This window comes from Carassius gibelio, chromosome A3, assembly GCF_023724105.1.
Source record: "Carassius gibelio isolate Cgi1373 ecotype wild population from Czech Republic chromosome A3, carGib1.2-hapl.c, whole genome shotgun sequence".
NCBI classification, from domain to species: domain Eukaryota; kingdom Metazoa; phylum Chordata; class Actinopteri; order Cypriniformes; family Cyprinidae; genus Carassius; species Carassius gibelio.
Window position 1 is genome coordinate 33,165,695 of NC_068373.1, and position 23,153 is coordinate 33,188,847.

The following is a 23,153-nucleotide window of genomic DNA, read 5'->3' on the forward strand; positions in this document are numbered from 1 at the left end:
CACTGTTGTTGACATGGAAAATAAGGTGAATAAGGCGCTCCGGATTATAAGCCTTATAGTGCAGGAAATACGGTAGATGTTTCAGGAGTTCACACACTTGCACACAATTAGAGGGGAACAGGTTAATGTGTATATGGTGTTCGGCCCAAACCCAGAGTATACCCCCGTCTGTAAGTGTTTAGGACTAGAAGTGTGGAGAAGGGGTGAGCTGAGATGGCTGAATCTAGATACTGTATATACACCTCTCCACTCATGTTCATCATCTCAACCTGCTCCTCCTAAACTTTGGTAATAAAACATCATTTAGAAGAAAACATCTTTTTTTCTATGTTTTTCTACATTTCTGGATGCTTTCAAAAGGAACAAAAACATTTTAAATGCACCTTTAACTCCAACTTGAGCTTAGAAATGTTTACCTTCCTGACTATTTATAAAAGATGTCTTTGTCTTTTAGATTTCTTCTTTGGGCACCACTGGAGGACCAGGATGTGAAGAGGGTGACCTGGTGCATTCTGGGCCGGCTCTTCACAGATGAGGTGTCTCATCAGATCAACTGAAGGGGGTTCATAACAAAAAGCCAAGACCTTGCTTTTCAGTAAGTATATCATTCACAGTAATATTAAATGCATTCAGAGTCAATAGTTTGTAAATGTCAGGGAAGTCTTAAAAAACGCTGCAACCAATTGATGAATTAATCTTTTACTAAACGTGACTTTGCGTTTCATAAATGATGTTAATTATTTTGTGTGTGACATAGATGATGTGTAAATGAATAAATGATTCACAACACTTTCTGCATCTCCTAATCTAAGCTTTTTCACATGGCTATGAGCTATAATAATAATAATAATAATAATAATAATAATAATAATAATAATAATAATACACACTGATGGAATGCCATTTTGTTTGAGCTGTGTGGGTTGTTTTTTAATTTAGTGATGATTTTGGGAAGTTAACCTAACACCTAAGGTCTCTGCTTGAATGTTAAGTGGCTTTGAATAAAAGCATCAGCTAAATGACTAAATGTAATGTAATGTAAACCAGGACTAAATACAAGTAAATGGAGTTTAGCCACTGCTCAAATGTCAAAAATAGAGTTTATCCACCGGTTTATGTAATGTTAAGAGTTTACCTCCAAATAGACTGTTATAGGACCTTAACAAACTTAAAATATTACAAAACCAGATTGATTTATCAACATGCAATATGTGCTCTGATCAAGGGACCATTTAATACCACTGATAGTGTTTGGATCTTTTTTAATGAGCGATAGTGAAAGGCTCGGCACACCTTACCCTGATCATGAATTCATAGTTTACCCACCTCTTATTTTAACCTCCACAACCCTGTTTAGAACTTTGTAAGTCACGTTTCTTTTTAACTTAATCTCCTTCATACCTATCTCAAATATTGCATTGTGTAAGCATACTTGGCTCTGGACGCTACATATCATAAACATATCTGTGTGTTAGATTCCAGCTGCTGTGAGGAAAAACACTGACCCGGTCAGCCACGGATGCAGGGGTCACCAAGCACACAATCAGGTGTTCAACCTGGCAGCAGATCGGGCAACGAGGAGACGTGTCCCGCCTCCATCCACACACACACAGAGTAAAAGAAATGTTTCAACAATAAACCATCTTTTTATTGAACCTCTTTTTATTCACCAGTTATTCATTTTCTGATGCTGTGCAGTGCAACATTTCAATGAAGTTGTGGTCTAATAGATCAAATATTTTAGTTTGCACTGACCTAGGCCTACAGTATAAAGCATTAAATTAGGTTTTGACCATAAAATGAATGTAGATTAGCCTAGCCAACATAGGCTACTTAACAAAAACTGAATAGGCTATAACCTATAACTCCATAAATGCAAATGTCAATTTTATATTTCCATTGAGTAGTGATTACTTATGTACAGTAAATGTATATCTTAATTAAGATAATTTTTTGTTAGGCTTATTTACAATATTTGGTTAAAAATACAAGGCAATGCAGATTTAAGCTTAGGTTTATATTGCTGTATTAGCCTAGGCTAGACAGAGTGATAGTTTATCTTACAAGGTATAATAGTTTATCTTACAATTTAGTTTATCCTATTTTATCCTACAGCAAGAACAGAAAGGATTTTGAAAATGAGATAAACGGGTGCAAAATGGACCCAGGCCGGTCCCGCTGTGGAAGTAAAGTTTTAATCGCGGATGCGGAGCGTAGAGCTGTAATCGGGCTTTATAAATTAGGCCCGACAGGACCCGAGCCCGACAGGTTTCGGCCCGAGCCCGACAAGTACATTTTGATTGACAGCTTTTTTAAAGCCCGAACCCGTTTACAGCCCGACATTATTCAAATGTGCGCACGCACACAGCTCTTTTGCCTTTTGCCAACAATGAGCAATTTATTCATGTTTTAACATAATTTACTCATAACTAACGTAGACTAGACAACTTGGAAGTTGGAACAAAGAAATAAAATATGTCCTGTGTCACATCGTAACATCTCAGCATTCTAGACATAGGCTCATTTAACCTATAAATAGACCAACGCACCAATAAAAACGAGTCATTTAAAAAAAAAAAATTAAGATAAATTTTAAATTAAGATGTGTATTTGGCAATAACGAAATTAAGATAAAGGCTCCGCCGGATTTGCTTTATTTAATAAAAGAATAATGCCAACATTAGCGTAAATAGGCTACTCTGTCAACATTATGCATTTAAGACTCAATGAATATTTAGTTATCATTTAAAAACCTTTACTCACAGAGATTAGGCTAGGTCTACATGTTTATGTGGAGGAAAATGATTGAATCCACTGTAGATGTCTTCAGCGCGCTCCTGCGCTCACTGATGGTGCGTCATTATTCACTCACTATTCTCATTATAAACATGGTCAAAACTTTTCCACACCTCAGAGTTTGCTTTAGTTGCTGGTGCAACCAAAACGTAATCACCAGAGGCAAGCCTCCGTTACACCTGCTCAGCATTCATTTTCGCATCTTTCTCGCGCTAATCGAAACACATCACATGACCGCTCGTTTACCTCGCAAACCAGAGCACAAGCCCGAGCCCGGCCCGAGCCCGCGTAAGATGATAGAAATTAAGCCCGAACCCGACCGAACCCGTCGGGTCCCGACGGGTCCCGTCGGGTTCGGGCAAAGATTTTCAGCTCTAGCGGAGCGTATGCAGCGCGGAGCAATGGCGGGTCCTCGATCAGCCTTCGTTTCGGATCCGTCATTGTTCGGAGTTCGGAGCGGGATCGCGAATCATTTGAATCACTTCGGGAGTTCAGAGCGGGATCACGAATCATTTGAGTCAGTTCGGGAGTTCGGAGCGGCTTCGCTGATCATTTGAATCAATTCGAGAGTTCGTAGCGGGTTCGCGAATCATTTGAGTCAGTTCGGGAGTTCGGAGCGGCTTCGCGGATCATTTAAATCAATTCGAGAGTTCGGAGCGGGTTTGCGAATCATATGAGTCAGTTCGGGAGTTCGGAGCAGCTTCGCGGATCATTTGAATCAATTCGAGAGTTCGGAGCTGGTTCGCGAATCATTTGAATCACTTCGGGAGTTCGGAGCGGGATCACGAATCATTTGAGTCAGTTTGGGGATCGCAAATCATTTGAATCAGTTCGGTAGTTCGGAGTGGCTTCGCGGATCATTTGAGTCAGTTCGGGAGATCGGAGCGGGATCGCGAATCATTTGAATCAGTTTGGGAATCACGAATCATTTAAATCAGTTCGGGAGTACGTAGCGGGTTCGCGAATCATTTGAGTCAGTTTGGGGATCGCAAATCATTTGAATCATTTCGAGAGTTCAGAGCGGCTTCACGGATCATTTGAATCAATTCGAGAGTTCGGACTGGGTTCGCGAATTATTTGAGTCAGTTTGGGGATCGCAAATCATTTGAATCATTTCGAGAGTTCAGAGAGGCTTCACGGATCATTTGAATCAATTCGAGAGTTCGGAGTGGGTTCGCGAATCATTTGAGTCAGTTTCGGAGTTCGGAGCGGGATCGCGAATCATTTGAAACAGTTCGGGAGTTCAAAGCGGGTTCGCGAATCATTTGAGTCAGTTTGGGATCACTGCATTATTCGGTGTATTATGAATGCATGTTAATGATCACAAAATTCAAGATATGGGGGTTAGAAAATGTATATATTTATATCATTTTATTTAGCTAATCAATATCACACGAAGTGCCATTTCAGTTTTTCTCCAAAAATCAGCATGATTAAAATGTGATATTAAGTTCACTCGGACGGCACAAGACCGACCTTCAAAGTTAAAATATGGTTGAAATAAGGTCAATTGTGATTTCAACATTTAAACAACATTGATTCAACATTTAAAGATGAAAGGTTGAAAAACATCCAGTACATGACCAACTTTCAACATTGAAATATGGTTGAAATTAGGGCAGTTGTTTTAATGAAACAACGTTAAAAATGTTTAATGCTAAATGGTTGAAATAGGTTAACAAGCTTTTAAATTATTTATATTAAATTATTTAAATTAATAAAATTATTATAAAAATATTTTAGTCATGATACCTATTGTAAAATCTAAAGGTATTAGGTATATATTATCATCCTTAACAACAATAAAACTATATACATTTCGCTGCTTTATCACACTGAAACAACTCCCATTGGTAGTTTTATTTTATTACTTCGATCATAATTGATTAATCTGGCTGTCATTCAGGAAACTGGACAATGAATCGGTTAGCGCCTTTCAAAAATATGACCTTTATTGTCGTCTTTCTGTGAGTGAGGCGGCTGACTGTGAGCTGCGGTCGTTATAACGGACTGCTCGGTTTATAATATTTGCCGGTTAATTTTTTTTTTTTTTTTTTTTTGAGCGAATTTGAAAAAAAAAAATCAAATTCAAATTCAAATGAGTCGTGGCATGTCAAAGGAGAACAAAAATTGTAAACACAAGAAGAGTCAGATGTGTTCTGCGAGGTCCTGCAAACATACTGGCAAAATGAGGTAAGAAAATCGCTATCTTTATTATCTTTTGAAAATAGTAAAGTATAACCAGAGTTTACAAATGGGTAGCATAAAGGACATGTAACCTGCAGAAGATAAATAAATACCCGTGTGTATATTTATGCATTGCTTTATCACAGATGATCAAGTTATATGTTCACCTACTGTGTTGCTGGCAAGTTATGTGTTAATATCTGTCTTTTAGAGATTTTCCCATATTTTCCTGATATGAATCCCATGCATTAGGTGTGTTATATATGTTTTTATTCTAATAAAAGTTTCAAAGTGTTTTCTGAAACATATAAGTGCAAATGTCGGTACAATTTTAATGAATTAATGAAAATGAATAGGATTCTTTAAAGAAGTGGTTTTCAAAGTGTCAGGCCCTCTCTAGAGGTTACGCATGCAGGTGAATCGCTAAATTAAACTAATTAATGTTAATACATTTTAATTTAATCTTTGAGTAAGGTTTTTTTTTTTTGCACATTTAAGTATGTTACAGTTAATGTACAGTACAGTTTTGTAACTTTTGTTTCATAATTACATTTAAAGTTACATGAATCACTCGAAAAGATGAACTGTGTGCTACGTGAGAAATGCGACGAACTGGATGCTTACAAAAGGAGGTGGAATCTAAGAGTGACCGGTATTCAGGAGCAGCGAGGAGAAGATGTTCGAAAGATTCTAATCGACTTATTCGGTAAAGTTTCTCCTGGGATAGCAGACCCGCTCATCTACACGCTTGATGTGTCCCACAGACTGGGTCCTCGATCTGAGGGAGCGCGCTCGAGCACCGCATCATTCTAAAGTTTCTTTCACGGAGCGTTCGAGATCAAATCTGGAGGGATGCCAGAACCGATGTCGTCATTAAAGATCGGAAAATCAGGATTTTTGAAGACTTGACACAAAGCACCAAAGACGCCAGGAACAAGCTTTGGCCTCTTGTGGAACGAGTGAGAAAGGAAGGGAAGAGAGCAGGCTTCAGAGGGCTGTCTGCATATGTGGACGGTAAAATGATTTCTGCCAAAGATCAGTTCGGCTGAATGATGCTGTGGTGTCCTCCTCCAAGAATCAATGCAGCAGATGACTTTATTGATACCCGCAGTTAAACACGAACTGCTCCAGGTTTCTTTTTCTTTCTCTTTCTCCTCTTCTTTAATCGGGATGGACAGACTGTGTAGTATTCAGCTCATTTGAGTCTGGAGCTAGAAAATCTTTATGTGCTGGATCTTCAGTTCTTATTTTTATTTTGGGTTTTAATCGTTTAGAACATTTCTCATAAAATACGGAATATTTACTTTTGAAACCATCCTTAGCTGTCAATAAGAATGTGCGCTTGTTTTGAACAAAATTTAAAGTCATTATGACAGAAAGAATGAAAGTGAGAAAGAACTGCAATTAAGGAAAAACAAAACAAAACAGACTTTTACTCATGCCCTTATACTCATTATTATATGTCGCAGAGTCAGGCCATTTATGGCTTTATTTGTCTTATTCTAGTGAAGTTTCTTCTGTTCTAATTGATATTCTGGAGGTCACAGTGGGGGTAGGGATTATGAAGTATAATTTTAATGGTCGTATTCTGGAAACTGGTATTGATCCTTCAGGTCACTTCCTGCTGATAGTAGTAGTTATAAATCAGTTCATAGTAATTATTATCAACATCTGTTGGGGAAAACTGCACCTTCTTAAACACCCTAGATCATAAACTTTCATCTGCATTAGGAAAAAAGCTATGAAAACAGTCTCTTTATATTCGTCCTTTGTGTCTTCTTGAGATGTGATTTTATTACCTCGTTTTCCCTGTTGTTACCCTGGCAGAACAAACAAATCTGTCTTTTTTAAAGTGTACTGTATTAATTTTTTTAATGTTTGGGGATCGCGAATCATTTGAATCAGTTCGGGAGTTCGTAGCGGATCGCGAATCATTTCAGTCAGTTTGTGGATCGCGAATCATTTGAATCAGTTCGGGAGTTCGTAGCGGGTTCGCGAATCATTTGAGTCAGTTCGCGAATCATAGCTGTATATGGATAGGCATTTTTAACCAATTTAGTAGCTAGTTCTAATTATGTTTTCCAAGCGTGTTTAGGTGTGATATGTGAACTAGTATTTTTTGTTTAAATGATGTGCCTATATTTCAAAAACTAAACAAATCGTGCCTAAAAAGTGCATGCATCTAGGCTAATGTAAAGTTACATGATGAAGTCATACTAGTGTGTGTGCACGTGCATTCTGAGTGCGTTCTTTCACTGCATTATTCAGTGTATTCAAATGCATTTATGAATGGATGTGAATGCTCACAAAATTAAAGATATGGGGGTTAGAAAATGTATATATTTAAATAATTTTATGTAGTTAATAAATATCACATGAAGAGTGCCATTTAAGTTTTTCTCCAAAACTCAGCATGATTAAAATGTGATACTACAAACAATAATTTAATTACAAATACAAAATGTTGCAGAATAATCTAATGTATGAATGAATAATAGCCTAAAGAACCTTTGTGCCAAAACAGGGAAATACACTAACTTTTTCTGTGCCACCAGTGGAACATGATTTGGTTGCATAAATTATTTATAGTAATTACTGGATAATAGTGAACAATAATGAAACTGTATTGGATACAGATGTGCTTATTGTTTTACTTGCCATCTTTTAAACCACATGCCTTGTTCTGTTTCTTACAGTAGACACAGTGCATTGCTCCGTCTTGTAGCTGGGGTTAGAGGGGCCCCGGTGCAGGGTGTACAGTGGACCCTGTTTAAAATTGTTTAATTTGTACTGTATGTTCATTCTATTTATTTATTTGTGCTATTTACATAATGTTTACATTTTTTAAGTTTTTTTTTTGTTAATTTAAAATAGCACTGCATAGTCTTCACTGTAAAATAAAATACACAATCAAACCAAAATGTATTCAGACACCTTCAACATTTCTCACATTATCACAGTTTATTTGCTGTAGTTTAGAAATTGGTAATAAAATATGACAAGAACTCAGAACAAATTCATCTTGATAATGTCGGATAACTTTGATAAAAAGATATGTAATGGAATCAACCAAAACGTCAGACAACTGTCAGTATGACAATATTTACACCAATATAAAAACTTTGTTGAACAGTTACCAAGCAAGCAATGCTTAATTTGGTTCAGTCTGTGGTGTGAAAAGGTTGCATTAGCAATTAAAGAAAGAAACACTTAAACAACCGAAAAGAAGTAATGGATCTAATATCTACAGGCAAATTATTCCAGTCTAGTACAGATTTAAACATAAATGCTCTCTTACCAATTGTTTTTTTAACACGAGGAATGAGAAAGTAAGTCTGGACAGAGTGCCTAACTTGCTGATTTGAAGAAAAGAGTACAAATTATTGTTGTAGATAACTAGGATAATCAAAGTAAATACATTTAAATATAAATTGGAGCCAGTGAGTCTGCCTTCTCACATTCAAAGATGGCCACAGAAGTGCATCATACATTGTACAATGGTGAGTGGAAAAAGAACATCCTAAAACGAATCTACAAATTCTATTACATGCCGAATTAAGTGAGACAAGATCAGATTTTAATGCCGTCTAATAAACCACATCACAGCAATCAAATAACGGAAATATTAATTGAACAACTAGTTTCTTACGAACACTATAAGAGAAGCAATTTCGAGATCGATGCAAAATACTCATTCCAACATTGACTTTTTGTAAAATATGATTAATATGTGGTTTAAAGGAGAGTCTAGAATCAAGCCATACACCAAGATATTTAATAGTGTCAACTCTATGCAGAGGAGTACCGTCTTTACATGAAATAACACAAGAACAGGTTTTAGAATTAAGTTTATATCTAGAACCAAAAATCTTAGTATATGACTTGGTTTTATTAAGAACTAATTTATTAGCCAAAAGCCAGTCTTGTAAACAATTAAAGTCCGATTGAAGAGATAACTGAATTTGTAAATGTTACGAACCTCACTGTTAGTCTAGGGGTTAAATGACGTCGTAACAAAATGTAAATAAATAAAAAGTCTGACGGTCACATCAATCCCCTGATCCAGAAAAGCACAGACACTAAATTAAGCAAATAACTTAATTTATTAATAACAAGAGGAAGCAAATCTTCAGGAGAGGGCCAGGCCAACATAACAAACAAAAAACCCTCTAGCTAAACACAGAAACTCTAAATAAACAATATTATATATTCAAAACAAATGGCACCCTCTCCCTACCGCTTCCTAACAAAGACAAACAAAGGTATTTACAGAAATTAGAAAATAACACAAAAGAATCATAAACACACCCACCATAACGTTCACACACTCTCTCATAGTTTGTAATTGACAAGTTCATTCACAAAGTTAAGAGGTAATAAAGACCACACTTGGTCCCACTGAGATACACAAAATAACACCAATCTGGATCAGGACAAAGAGTGAGCGCGTAGCCGTCAGTCCTCCAGCATTATTTCTTTGCCATCTTATACACCTTGGATCTCTGTAGCATTCACTCAGTACTGATGAATGATGGACATCAGCTGGAATCCAATTAGCGATCTATAATGGAGAGAGAGACAGAAAGAGCAAGAGAAGAAAACATGCAATGCCTAACTTGCCCAGTAGGTGAAGTCACTCTCCCAAGAGCGCACAATCCCCAAATACGTCCACAGGACGTAAAAGTAAAGGATCAGAATTACATGTATATATGACAGTATCATCCGCATAAAGTTGAACCTGACAGTTCTTAAGAAGTAATGGTAGATTATTTAAATGAATAGAAAAAAGAAGTGGTCCCAGAAATGAACCTTGAGGCACACTTCTTTGCTGAATCAGGAAATCAGATTTATTCCCATTTAGGACAACGCATTGTTTCCTGTTATAAAGATATGAATTAAACCACAAAATTTTATTTTTTGAACAACCAATAGCATGAAGTTTATCTAAAAGCAGATAACGATCAATCAAATCAAAAGCTTTAGTCAAATCAAGAAAAATAGCACCTGTAAGCTTACCATTATCTGAGGCTGAAAATACATCGTTTGTAAACTTAAGTAATGCAGTAGTTGTGGAATGATTAGACCTAAAACCAGATTGAGATGATGATAGAATATTATTAATAGATAAATAATTTGAAAGTTGTTTATAAATTAATTTTTCAAAAACTTTAGATATAGAACATATAATAGATATTGGTCTATAGTTATTAATATCAAGTACATCACCTTCCTTATAAAGCGGAGTAATGCGTGCACATTTCCAGATCACCGGCAACTCACATGTAGACAAAGAAAGATTTAATAAATCAGCTAGTGGATACATAAGAATATGTGAAGTTAATTTAAGATACCTATTTTCAGTTCCATCTAATCCTTCACCACTAGTCACTTTTAATTCATCAATGGCACTCTGAAAATCAATTGGAGCAATCTTCCCAAATGAAAAAGAACTATTACATGATGTAGTCTCATTACAAATATCAGTATTCAAGTAAGAGGCAGAAAATAAGGTAGACCAAACTGAAAAAAAAAATGCTGATTAAATTCTTGCGCAATAGCTAAGGAGTCATGAATTATTATTATCTTTAATTTGATTAACTGAATGTTTATTTGATATATTAATAATGTTTTTAATTTTATTCAGAAATTGCTTAGGATTTTTATAATGAAAAGAAAGACATTCTTTATAATAATTAGACTTAGCATTTCGGGTTTTTGTTTTGCTCAAATTTCTCAAATGCCTATAGACTTCCCAATCAGCATTTCTTCTTGTCTGACGAAATGTTGTCCATGCTTTGTCCCTTTGCCTAAAGAGACTAATAAGTTCCGAGTCAATCCAAGGAAGATGATTGCCCTTAACCCTAACAATTATCCAAGGTGCATGCTTCTCTACAACATGTATAAACTCAGTATAAAAAAAATCCCAAGCGTTGAGTCAGTTCGGGAGTTCAAAGCGGGATCGCGAATCATTTGAGTCAGTTATGGGGATCGCGAATCATTTGAGTCAGTTTGGGAGTTCGGAGCAGGTTCGCGAATCATTTGAATCAGTTTGGGAGTTCGGAGCGGGATCACGAAAGATTAGTGCTCGTAAATTTAAAAAATTGGCCATAACCTTTAATTCGTTGCTGCCAACTGCCTGTAGAACTTTAACAGTATAGATACAGACTGTTGGTCTGGGAACGCCCCCGGGAACGCCCCGTCACGTAATGTGAATTTAGCCCGTGGGGGAAAACATTGCCTTGGCGCCAATTGAAATAGACGGGACAATCACACCGAAGAGTTGCTGTGTCGTTTTCTGTACCTCCAATAAACTAACAAATTATGAATTGAAGTTCTACATCCTTCCTAATAAACATACAGAGCCGGAAAGGATGACAAAATGGCTACAAGCAATAAATTGTGAGGATGATCAAGGGAAGTTGTGGAATCCCAAGACTAAGCATGTATGTGTGCAGTCGGCATTTCATCACAGGCAGGCTATATTAACATTGTGTTCATTATTAACCTTATCAAAACTGTGTAAGGTTGTTTCAGAAAGTGGCATGCATATATAAATTAGCCTTATCATTCTACCTGTTTGAAGTGTCAAACATAAACCTACTTTAAAAAAGCGTACAAAAACATTCGGAAAAATTGATTCCATCCCTTTTTCACAGATGAATTTAAGCGCATCCAGTGGACTCATCTGAATTGAATCGGTTGTGTTCGCCGTCGTGAATGTGACTCATCCGAATTGAATCGGTTGTGTTCGCCGTCGTAAATGTGACTCATCTGAATTGAATCGATTGTGTTCGCCGTCGTGAATGTGACTCATTTGAATTTAATCGGTTGTGTTCGCCGTTGTGAATGTGACTCATCTCAATCGAATCGGTTGAGTTCGCTGTAGTGAATATGACTCATTCGAATTGCATCGGTGGCGTTCTCTCTTGTGAATGTGACTGGGTGATTCTACAGGAACATCCACTTTTGGTATGGCAAAATGTCTGAAAAATAACGAAAATGCAAGAAATATTAAGTTGGCTTGAGAAAGCGGTTGTGTTTGCTGTGTAACTCTTCGGAATCGGTTGTGTTCATTGTCGTTAATGACTCATCCGAATTGAATTGGTTGAGTTCGCCGTTGTGTTGGCCGTCGTGACGTTACAGAAACGTCCACTTTTGGTATGGCTTACCAACTTAATGAAATCCTATTTAAACTTAATATTCTTCTTCTTCTTCTGACCCAAAATTTTGCAACTCTAATTCCTCCTAGAGTTTTAACTGTACAGACTCCAAACTCAACCCAGCTCTTCAGCCTATACCCACCGGGTGTGCTATATCTTTTCTAACTGATTGGACTTATGATTTTCATAAAAAAGAATATTATAAATCATAAAAATCCCATAGACTTTCATTGACAGGATGTTCAGATGACCCAAGCTCCAAATCCCATTAGACTCAATCAAGCTTTGTTGCTTATCAATTTAAACTCATTCAAACTCATCTAATCTATCTATTTCTATCTATCTTTCTATCTATCTATGACTCTATATATCTATCTAATACTTCTAATCTATCTATCTCTATTTATCTATCTATCCTAACAACATGCTAAAATCATGCTAGTCGCATGCTAGAAACATGCTAGCAAAATGCTAATCATACTAAAATCATGGTAGCAACATGTTAGTCGCATGTTATTCGTGCTAGAAACATGCTAACAACATGCTAATCATGTTAAAATCATGCTAGCAACATGGTAATCATGTTAACAACTTGCTAGTCACATGCTAGTCATGCTAGAAACAAGCTAGCAACATGCTAGCTAATAATGCTAAAATCATGCTAGCAACATGCTAGTCGCATGCTAATCATGCAAGAAACATGTTAGCAACATGCTAATCAAGCTGGCAACATGCTAGTCGCATGCTAGATGCATGCAAATCATGCTAGAAACATGCTAATCATGGTAAAATCATGCTAACAACATGTTAGTCACGTTAATCATGCTAGAAACATGTTAACAACAAATAATCATGCTTAAATCATGCTAGCAAAACATGCTAATCATGCTAAAGACATGTTAGCAACATGCTAGTCGCATGCTAATCATGCTAGAAACATTCTAACAACATGCTAATCATGCTAGCAACATGCTAGTCGCATGCTAGAAACATTCTAGCAACATGCTAATCATGCTAGTCGCATGCGAGTCATGCTAGAAACATGCTAACAAAATGCTAGCAACATGCTAGTAACTTGCTAATTATGTTAGCGACATGCTAATCATGCTAGCAACATGTTAGTTGCATGCTAATCATGCTAGAAACATGCTAGAGATATGTTACTAACTTGCTAGTCATGCTAGCAACATGGCTAGTCACTTGTTAATTATGCTAGCGACATGCTAGATACCTTGTTAATCATGCTAGTCACTTGCTAATCATGGAAGCAACTTTGCTAATCATGCTAATGACATGGTAGTCACTTTTTTGTAATGCTAGCAATGTGTTAATCACTGTATTTTTTTTAACTAATTAAACTTTTAAATCTTTTTAAACTTTTCACGTTTTCACTTTTCAAACTTTCTGGTCAGGCTTTCTCAAACCAACTTAAAGTTTGTCTTGACAAACTTTTTTATCTAGTTTAATTTGAAAGAAATAAACAGTACAGTAATACAGTAACACAATGAATCACCAGTGATATACATGATATACTGATCTTCACCTGTAAAGAAGGTACAGTAACACCAGAGACAATTTGAAGTTGAAATTCAAATCTTGTATTGAAATCGTGATCGGAGCACCCCTAATTTCATCAGTCACTGGAGCGGTGTCTTTCAGAGACTGTGTTCATCAGTGGTTTGTGCTCTGTGTGTGATTCAACAGATTCATGACACACAACTCTGGCTTAAACTCAGTTTATTTGATGAAGAAGCACGGGCAAGATACACACAAACAAACAAACACACACTCTCTGTCTCAAACACACATACACACAGTCTATCGGGTGTCTTCAGGTCTCCCAGCCTTTGCCGCCCGGTTGTGTCGGGAGCCGGAGCCCCACGAGTCCCGCCACCTGCTCGAGTGCGCGGTCACCGCCGTGCGCGTGGTAGCGCTCGTGCAGGCGCAGGTGCAGGCGCGTGGACGTCAGCAGACAGAGATACGTGCGCGCCGCGTGAAGAGCGTCCATCCGCGCCCGGCAGAACTGAGCGCCGGTCACCTGAAACACACACACACACACACACACACACACACAGATCAGTCAGGTGACTGTTCTTATGAGGAAGACCGAGCTCCAGTAAATCGAGCTTAACTTCTGCACCGAAACACGGAGAATAAACAGTACTCTCTTACGATCAAGCCACGAGGAACGTTACAGATAAACTAACTTACACGTTAAACATGAGTCCGCTACACGAAGCACACGTATTAGTAAACACGGGCAGAGCGGTGCCTGATGGGATCGCGCTCGTGAGGTGTAACCTTCACATTACCTGGTTCCTCCTGAACTGCTCCAGCACATGTTTATAAACCAGAGTGTTTCTGTAACCGGAGCCTTTAGCGATCCGGATCTCCTTCAGGATCCCGCGACATGCGCGCAGAGGAGAGGTCACGGCCGCCATCACGACAGACAGCATGAGTCGAGCACGGAGACCGAAGCAGTCACACACAGATCCAGTCGAGCACAGAGACCGAAGCAGTCACACACAGATCGAGTCGAGCACAGAGACCGAAGCAGTCACACACAGATCCAGTCGAGCACAGAGACCGAAGCAGTCACACACAGATCGAGTCGAGCACAGAGACCGAAGCAGTCACACACAGATCGAGTCGAGCACGGAGACCGAAGCAGTCACACACAGATCGAGTCGAGCACAGAGACCGAAGCAGTCACACACAGATCCAGTCGAGCACAGAGACCGAAGCAGTCACACACAGATCGAGTCGAGCACAGAGACCGAAGCAGTCACACACAGATCGAGTCGAGCACATCTATGACTAATATCAAACTAATATCGAAAGAGTCCGCCCTTTACCGAAACTTGTTCTAGGCTACTCCTCTTCCCATCACATATCAGGCATTTGTTTCTATCATGATCTATGCAAAAGTTATTCAATTCCAGCTGAAGGGAGGAATAAGAGCTGTCTGTATACAGTTTCCACCTAACCAAATTTTTAATTTCCCATAACCACATACAGTGGAATAAATACAATATCTTTATCTAATTTCACGGAAAACAATCTGACGTTACATAAAAAGCTGCTGTTTGTGACACATATTATTATTATTATTTATGTTGTTTTTCATGTGATTAACCACCTCAATACAAGGCTCTTTTTGTGTCTCTGAATAAAGAAATCCATCAGTATCCATCAAATCTTCCTCTTTCAAACCATTCCTATCAGTCTTTTCCTCTGTGCTATGAGCATTAAAGTCACCACACCAAATAATCCTTCTATATAACCCCTTTAATGCCTCCAGTTTTATCTCTGACATGGATTATAATCATTCACGATGACTATCCCACCATCCCCTAACCAAACTACATACTTCAGGTCTTTCTCTTTTCTATTTCTCTATATGAAATACCTAACAACAGTCGCACACCCTCCCCATTACCCCTTTCTCTGGCCCTTCTTATACACACATATCCTTCAGTCAGGTTTCAGACATGTCTCTAAAACACATATTATAACCCCTCAAGAAATCCTTTAAACTCTTGGCCAGTCGACAATAAACCCCTCAGTGATCAGATCAAAGAGAATTATTGTAATTATACTCCTAAATGATGAGATCTTTAAAAAAAAAAAAAAACATTTAAAAGATTTGCTCAAGTTTTAGAGGAAGCATAAATACAACCCAACTGGCACAGTCTATAGGCCTACATTTAAAAACAACACAACACAAAACAAAACAACAAAAATGGTCTTTCCTTAATGAATGTTTATGAAAGACTTCTGAAACGTTAAGTGCAGGAGATTAAACTACACGTTGTCATTTGTGTGATCAGTTGTGTGAGTTTGGTTCAAATAGAACCGGTTCATTTGAGTCGTTCGTTCTGTAATCCACTCTTATTTAGTCACATAATCTATTAAATCATGCATGTTTTCAGTAGTAAATGCGTTTAATTAAGTATCTTGTCGTTCAGTTCTTTGTATTGTCAACAACATGTTTCAGTTTTGCTGACAAATAATTTAAAATGAGAGCAAGCGCTGTAGGATTCAGAAGTAAATGTCTGTTTGGAGTCGGTTCTCTTCAATGTTTCGGTCGGGGTTCATCTAAACACTGAACTGAATGGTTTGGTCGTGAGCTCAAGCGTGTCCTCCGCTCTGTAGAACTAACCCTAGCTCATCATTTCATCGTCTAATACACAGAAACAGAAATCTCTCCAGTCGCAGGATGTTTTCTGGAGAGCAGTTGATAAATGATTCAGAGAGTGGACGAACACATGGACAAACATCGAACAATTTTAAATGTAGAAAAGTACCTCAACCTGATATCAGATCACACTCTCTACTGTTTCATCTTGGCATTTAATTTAATAAAATATGGTGAATATTAGTGTGCTCACTGGATGTTTAAGAAGTCAGAGAGATATAATTGAGATGAGCACCAGTTAATCTTCTGTTTCATGGTTTGAAGTTCTGCTCTGCTCAAGTCATACCAGTAAAGCTTGTGTTATTGAGACCATCGTTTTTTGTAACTGTGACATCTCAGGAAGTAAACTGTACGGTTGAAATAACAGTTTTAGGTTTGTATGGGACCAGACTAAGCAGCAGATTTCACCCAGTGTTTCTGAAGTGTTCTGTGTTTATTATAACCTGACGTATTTCTCAGGATATATCTGCTTGAGATGACTCCAGCTGTCTCGTGTGAGGTGTAAGTGATCATGAACGGTGCTTTCACTCCGAACCAGAAACGACTGATTCACTCCTGCACGCTAACTGTGTTTTTAACGCAGACATGAGTCTGTTTCACACAGATTAAATCCTCTGAGAATTTCACTCTCTATAGATATGTGTTAATGTCTAAAAGATATACAGGTGCTGGTCATATAATTAGAAAATCATCAAAAAGTTGATTTATTTCGCTAATTGTCTGAATGAGGATCTGTGCACCACAAACTATTTTCATGTCAGGGTTCATTAGAGTAAGTGATATCTTTATATAATATAAATATCTTTAATAATAATGATGATTCTTACCATAGAGAGCCCGGGCATGTTATTATGGAGGTAAATCAGTTGCAAAACTCGAGAGGCTGTAAGTTGGAATTTGAGAACTTGTCATATTAATATATGTATTTGTAAATTGAAATTTACACTCACGACCCTGATGTGAAAAGCTGAATCTTTCGATTTGCACACACATATGGAAGCATATGGGTAGCATTATTCAATTTGGGATGTAATATGCAAAATGACAATGTAATATGTAAAATGGCAATGCATTTCTGTATTTACATTTACATTTTTCAATACATTTGTGCAACGTTTGGTGCAAAATGAAAATGAAAATTAAATTACATAATTTTCATTTGCCATTTACTACACCAGTTTTAATATGTAAAATGAATATTAATTTTAACGCTTTATAAGTTGCAAAATTAAAATGAAAATGTATTACAGAAATGATTAGATATGTCTAACATGTTAAAGCAAAAACTGTGGCAAAATGATCATTTAAATGCTATTTTTCTTAATTGCATTAACACTCACAGTCAAGACACTTAAGATTGCATTTTCATTCGGTGTCCCGCAATGAATGTAGCAAAATTCAAAGTGCACATTGAAAATGCATTCCGAGCCGATCACGTGTCCCCGCCCTCGCGCCACGTCAATCATTGTGTGAACAAGGCGGGGCTTACAGAAGGTCAGAGACTCAAATCTCAAGAAGAGGATTCAATCAAGTGAGACAACGTGGACAAGACAGTTGGTCCGTGTATGTTTTGATCATTTCTGTTTATGGCTTCAATATTTCATTCGCACTTGTGGGCGGAGCTGAAACGCTGCTTTCATCTGATTGGTCGAATCGGATCGGTTTTCATCTGACAGCCTTCAGCTCGGTCTTGTCATTCTTTCAGGCAAAATAAGAGTCAGTGCGAGTGAAGCACTGAAATGTCTGAAACTACGCTCACTGTTAATTAGCATAATATTTGAATCAGATGTAGCTGGGCACATAATTCGTGCTGCTGAGACCTGCAAATTATTTCTAGGTTGTAGTATTGTATGAATATTGTCCCACTGATAAATACAGTGCAAATAGTTCTGTCCCTTTGGATAACAGTGAAGTGGAAATTAAAATCAATAATAGACTGAACAGTTCCATGTCTGTAACATTTACCACTCTCATCTTTTAAGTCATAAGGCACTAGGTATGTGTGTGTGTGTGTGTGTGTGTGTGTGTGTGACATTAATAAATAATTGTAAAAATGAATATAGTTACATTTCTAAATAAAAATAGTAAAATTAGCTCTATGCTGCCCAGTGCTCCTGTAGCCTACCCCAGAGCGCCCTCTCGCGGCTGTAGACGGTAATGTTTTCTCTTGGTCTTGAATAAATGTGACTTATAGTCCAGTGCGACTTATATATGTTTTTTTCCTCGTCATGACGTATTTTTGGACTGATGCAACTTATACCGAAAAATACAGTTAACATTATTATTATTATTTATTATGAGAGTAATTGATACAGGCTAGAACTTAAATGTTTCACCCAATTCAGCTCAGATCTTCAGACTTGTCCGACCCGTGTTGCTTGTATAACTGGCCAGACTTACCTTCCCAAAAAATCCTATTTAATTTTATTTCATAAATTTAACTATATTTATTTCCACTTCACTGTTATCCAAAGGGACAGAACTATTTGCACTGTATTTATCAGTGGGACAATATTCATACAATACTACAACCTAGAAATAATTTGCAGGTCTCAGCAGCACGAATTATGTGCCCAGCTACATCTGATTCAAATATTATGCTAATTAACAGTGAGCGTAGTTTCAGACATTTCAGTGCTTCACTCGCACTGACTCTTATTTTGCCTGAAAGAATGACAAGACCGAGCTGAAGGCTGTCAGATGAAAACCGATCCTATTCGACCAATCAGATGAAAGCAGCGTTTCAGCTCCGCCCACAAGTGCGAATGAAATATTGAAGCCATAAACCGAAATGATCAAAACATACACGGACCAACTGTCTTGTCCACGTTGTCTCACTTGATTGAATCCTCTTCTTGAGACTTGAGTCTCTGACCTTCTGTAAGCCCCGCCTTGTTCACACAATGATTGACGTGGCGCGAGGGCGGGGACACGCGATCGGCTCGGAATGCATTTTCAATGTGCACTTTGAGTTTTGCTACATTCATTGCGGGACAACGAATGAAAATGCAATCTTAAGTGTCTTGACTGTGAGTGTTAATGCAATTAAGAAAAATAGCATTTAAATGATCATTTTGCCACAGTTTTTGCTTTAACATGTTAGACATATCTAATCATTTCTGTAATACATTTTCATTTTAATTTCGCAACTTATAAAGCGTTAAAATTAATATTCATTTTACATATTAAAACTGGTGTAGTAAATGGCAAATGAAAATTATGTAATTTCATTTTCATTTTCATTTTGCACCAAACGTTGCACAAATGTATTGGAAAATGTAAATGTAAATACAGAAATGCATTGCCATTTTACATATTGCATTGTCATTTTGCATATTACATCCCAAATTGAATAATGCTACCCATATGCTTCCATACACACAGACAATGATCAAAACACCCCTGTTTTAAAGCTGAACTTGCAGATTAAAAGTTACAAATCTGTAAAATGTCATTCACATGTACAAAATGACAGACACAAATGTGTGTCTTTTGCACTTTACTTCAGTTTCGCTGTACAACCTCAAGTCGGCGCTTACAACCTCTCAGATCTGGCAGTACAAGTTCAATTCCTGGCGCTTTGACTTTTGCTACTCTTTTTGCGATACTCCTGTTGCAAAACTGACTTGTGCACTTGTAAACGCAGACGCGAGAGAACACGGGGAGGGGAGGGGGGTTGGGGGGGTGATTGAATCCGTTTTATTGGTCGATGCCTGACCAATGAACAACGCCAGCCAGTGCGACTTGTCATGCTGAAAAAAAACATTTTTATGCATATGTATGCTTCATTTTTAAAACACTTGGACAATATTTTCATTAAATATCCTGACGGGATTTTATATTGCACTAAAAAAAAAAAAAAAAATTCGTTTATTGGTTGGAGCCAATGAAATGGGACGTTTTTATGTATGCGATGACGTCACCTCATAGAGCAGATCGCGCCGTTTGGCGGTCAATGTAGCAGTTGTCTATACCAGGAGTAGGCAACGTCGGCCCTAGAGTTTAGCTCCAACCCTGGAGTAAAAAAAATCACCTGCCTGTAATCTTAGTAATCCTGAAGACCTTGATTAGCTTGTTCAGGTGTGTTTGATTAGGGTTAGAGCTAAACTCTGCAGGACAGCAGCACTCCAAGACCTGGATTGCTGGTTGCCTATACCTCGGGCCCGTTTTACAAAGGAGGTTAAGTGAAAATTAAACCAACTCATTTCAGCTGTTCTGTAACCGCTGCTGTTCTGAATTTCCCATCTCAGCGTAAGTCAACTCAGAGTTCAAGTTAAACTCAGAGTTGGTTGAACCTCCTTAGTGAAACGGGCCCCTGATCTCAACGTTTACTGCTGTTAGCCAAGGACTGTGTTAGGTGGTTCTGTAACTCTTAGAAGTATTTTTTTCATATATTAATTATGAATTTCAAATTTCTTGAAATATATATATATATATATATATATATATATATATATATATATATATATATATATATATATATATATATATATCAGTGTTTTTAAACATCGTGAGTATTGATAAAAAAAAAAAAGACAAGATACTCCATGACCCATGTAGAATTTTCTTTGTTATAGAATAAATACACTGTACCATGCATGTGGGGGTGGGTTATTACTTGATAACAATAATAATAATAATAATTATTATTCTTGTTGTTATTGTTGCATTTTATGTGAATGCAACTTATATTGTTTTCTTTCTACAGGAGCAAAATTCAGAAATAGAAAGTGCTGTAAGGAATCTGCTTAGCTGCATCCGAAGGCATAGCAGCCCTCAAGCAGATGGAAATCCCAACAGTTCTCCCACCGTGGCACCTCAGCCTGGTACTAGTGCTTCCTTTGGGGTTGGCCAGGCTGTTAGTAGGCCAAACACAGTTCAGCAAGAAATGCAAAGGTAAGGAATCGTGTACTCCGAGCTCTCAGGTGTCAATATTTATATAGTTAAAAATGTTATTATGGTGGGGGTGGGGGTGGGGGGGGTTATATTTATTCTTTATTTGTATATAGCAATTTGTTGTGTGATGTGGGCTAGTAATTAATTGATTAAATGAACCCCACAAAGACCCATATGTGATTTGTCATCAATACAGCCCTGAGCATGGCTCTTAATCCAGGTTGTTAAAGGGGAATTCTACCACTAATTAGTACACTGGGAGTTGTTTTGGTTGAAGATGTCCATTAAATGTTGCCAATGAAAACCACATTTGTACACTGTATCTATATAATATTGTATTTAATAACGGTTTACATCATATGTTAGGTTTTCTTCTATTTTAGCCTACACTGCAAATGGTCTGTTCCTGCAAGAGTTAATTTTATAACAATAACTTTGCTAATTTGCACATATATTTTGTTATTTTATTAAAGAGCTTTTCCAGCACTTTACCATGGAAGCCGTAAACGAATGAAAAAATTGGCACCTGAACCTGCAAAAGTTACGTCTGTAAAGTTCTTAGAATTTCAATTCTGCTTGCTTTCAAAAAACTCCCAAAAGACTCCCAAAGATGAAACAGTTCTCTTACAAGCAGGGCTAGGCAGAAGAACTGTAAATATTCCAGACAATGCTGATCATACTGAGGTGAGCCATGGTGTAAAACTTGATGTTTAAATATGTTATGGACAAAAGATATTACAAGTTTTTGTTCCTGTTTTCTTTACATTGTTTTATTATGTATTTATTTATTATTATTGTTGTTGTTAGTATTATTAAATCTTTAAAAAGCAGGAACAATCTTTCCCATTTGTGTTTTCATAAAGTATTTTACTTGTATATCTGCCTTCTAATATCCAGATAACCAAAGTACTTCTTCAGGAGTACCCAAAGTTGCAAAACTTAAGAGGTGGTTGGCTGCTCCAAAAAGCCTCAGGTAAGTTTATGATACCAAATGCATTTACATATTTTTTATCTTTTTACCAACATTGTTATTTGTTTTCACACGTCTATTTAAAAGGGGGCAGTGGACAAAGGAAAACAACATCTCTGGCCCAGGATTCCCAGGGCTACACAGCAAAAATATTGAAGACGTCCTCTAACAATGGGAAGAATGTCATCTACATCGTCCCCCTCCAAGAAGAAATCGATATAACCCCGTTGCCATATAATGCACCTGAATTTCATAACATGCCCAAAAACATCTGCATGACCTGTGGTATATCAGTCCCATTACAGTTGCTGCCATGTCACCTTGAGGATTGTCAAAGTAATAATGCGGTAAGTGATATTTCAGTGTCATTCACAAAAAAAGAAAAAGTATATTCTTTAAGTCTCAGGTCAGGTGTGCTGTTACACGGTTACATTTTTTTTTTTTTTTTTTTTTCTTGACCTATTTTTGTAAATTTTTGAGTTTACTCCACTTTTGTTTGTATAAAACTGAAAACAAGTTGAGCTGAAGCTGGCATTGAACTTTTTAAGTCTTCTCAACTATTTTTTACAGTGCTGTAAAAATAAAAAAAAAATAAAAAGTTGAGAAAACTCAAAAAATCTGCAGAAGCTGGTTGCCTTATTTAAGTTTTTGTTTTTACAGTGTAGGTTTCTTCAGCTATCACACATTTATGCACTTACTGTATATATGGTAGGCTCAGCTGCTACCCTCAGTCACACTTCTTGAATATGAAAATCTTCTTAAATATAGCCATCTATTATTCTTGAAGTATTTCTGTTATGCTCTTTTACAATAAAGAAACTTCATGGCATAGTTATAATGAGACTCTTTTTCAGATAGAATAAAAATATAATCTGAATTATTATTATTTTTTTCAGATAGAATCTGAATCTGACAAGGAAAAAGAAACTGAAGCCATGAGTCAGAT

The 23,153-nt window shown here is 37.2% G+C and overlaps 1 protein-coding gene and 2 long non-coding RNA genes across 4 annotated transcripts; 2 read left to right on the top strand and 1 right to left on the bottom strand.

The window, feature by feature from the left end:
- The first annotated feature begins 453 nt into the window (after positions 1-453).
- On the top strand, positions 454-1,655 carry LOC127956586 (uncharacterized). The gene is made up of 2 exons (XR_008153599.1): positions 454-595; positions 1,476-1,655. It is a non-coding gene; the product is annotated as an uncharacterized LOC127956586 (long non-coding RNA).
- Positions 1,656-13,863: 12,208 nt separating this feature from the next.
- On the bottom strand, positions 13,864-14,630 carry fmc1 (formation of mitochondrial complex V assembly factor 1 homolog). Its single transcript, XM_052554421.1, has 2 exons — positions 14,456-14,630; positions 13,864-14,181 (listed from the first exon to the last, which is right to left on the bottom strand). The coding sequence occupies exons 1-2, from the start codon at positions 14,597-14,599 to the stop codon at positions 13,975-13,977; spliced, it is 351 nt and encodes a 116-aa protein (XP_052410381.1). The 5' UTR covers positions 14,600-14,630; the 3' UTR covers positions 13,864-13,974.
- A 6,449-nt stretch (positions 14,631-21,079) lies between these two features.
- LOC127956596 (uncharacterized) lies at positions 21,080-22,370 on the top strand. 2 transcript variants are annotated; one of them, XR_008153602.1, is made up of 3 exons: positions 21,080-21,237; positions 22,135-22,210; positions 22,295-22,370. It is a non-coding gene; the product is annotated as an uncharacterized LOC127956596 (long non-coding RNA). The 2 variants fall into 2 exon arrangements; XR_008153603.1 differs by lacking the exon at positions 21,080-21,237 and adding an exon at positions 21,656-21,921.
- Positions 22,371-23,153: the final 783 nt, after the last annotated feature.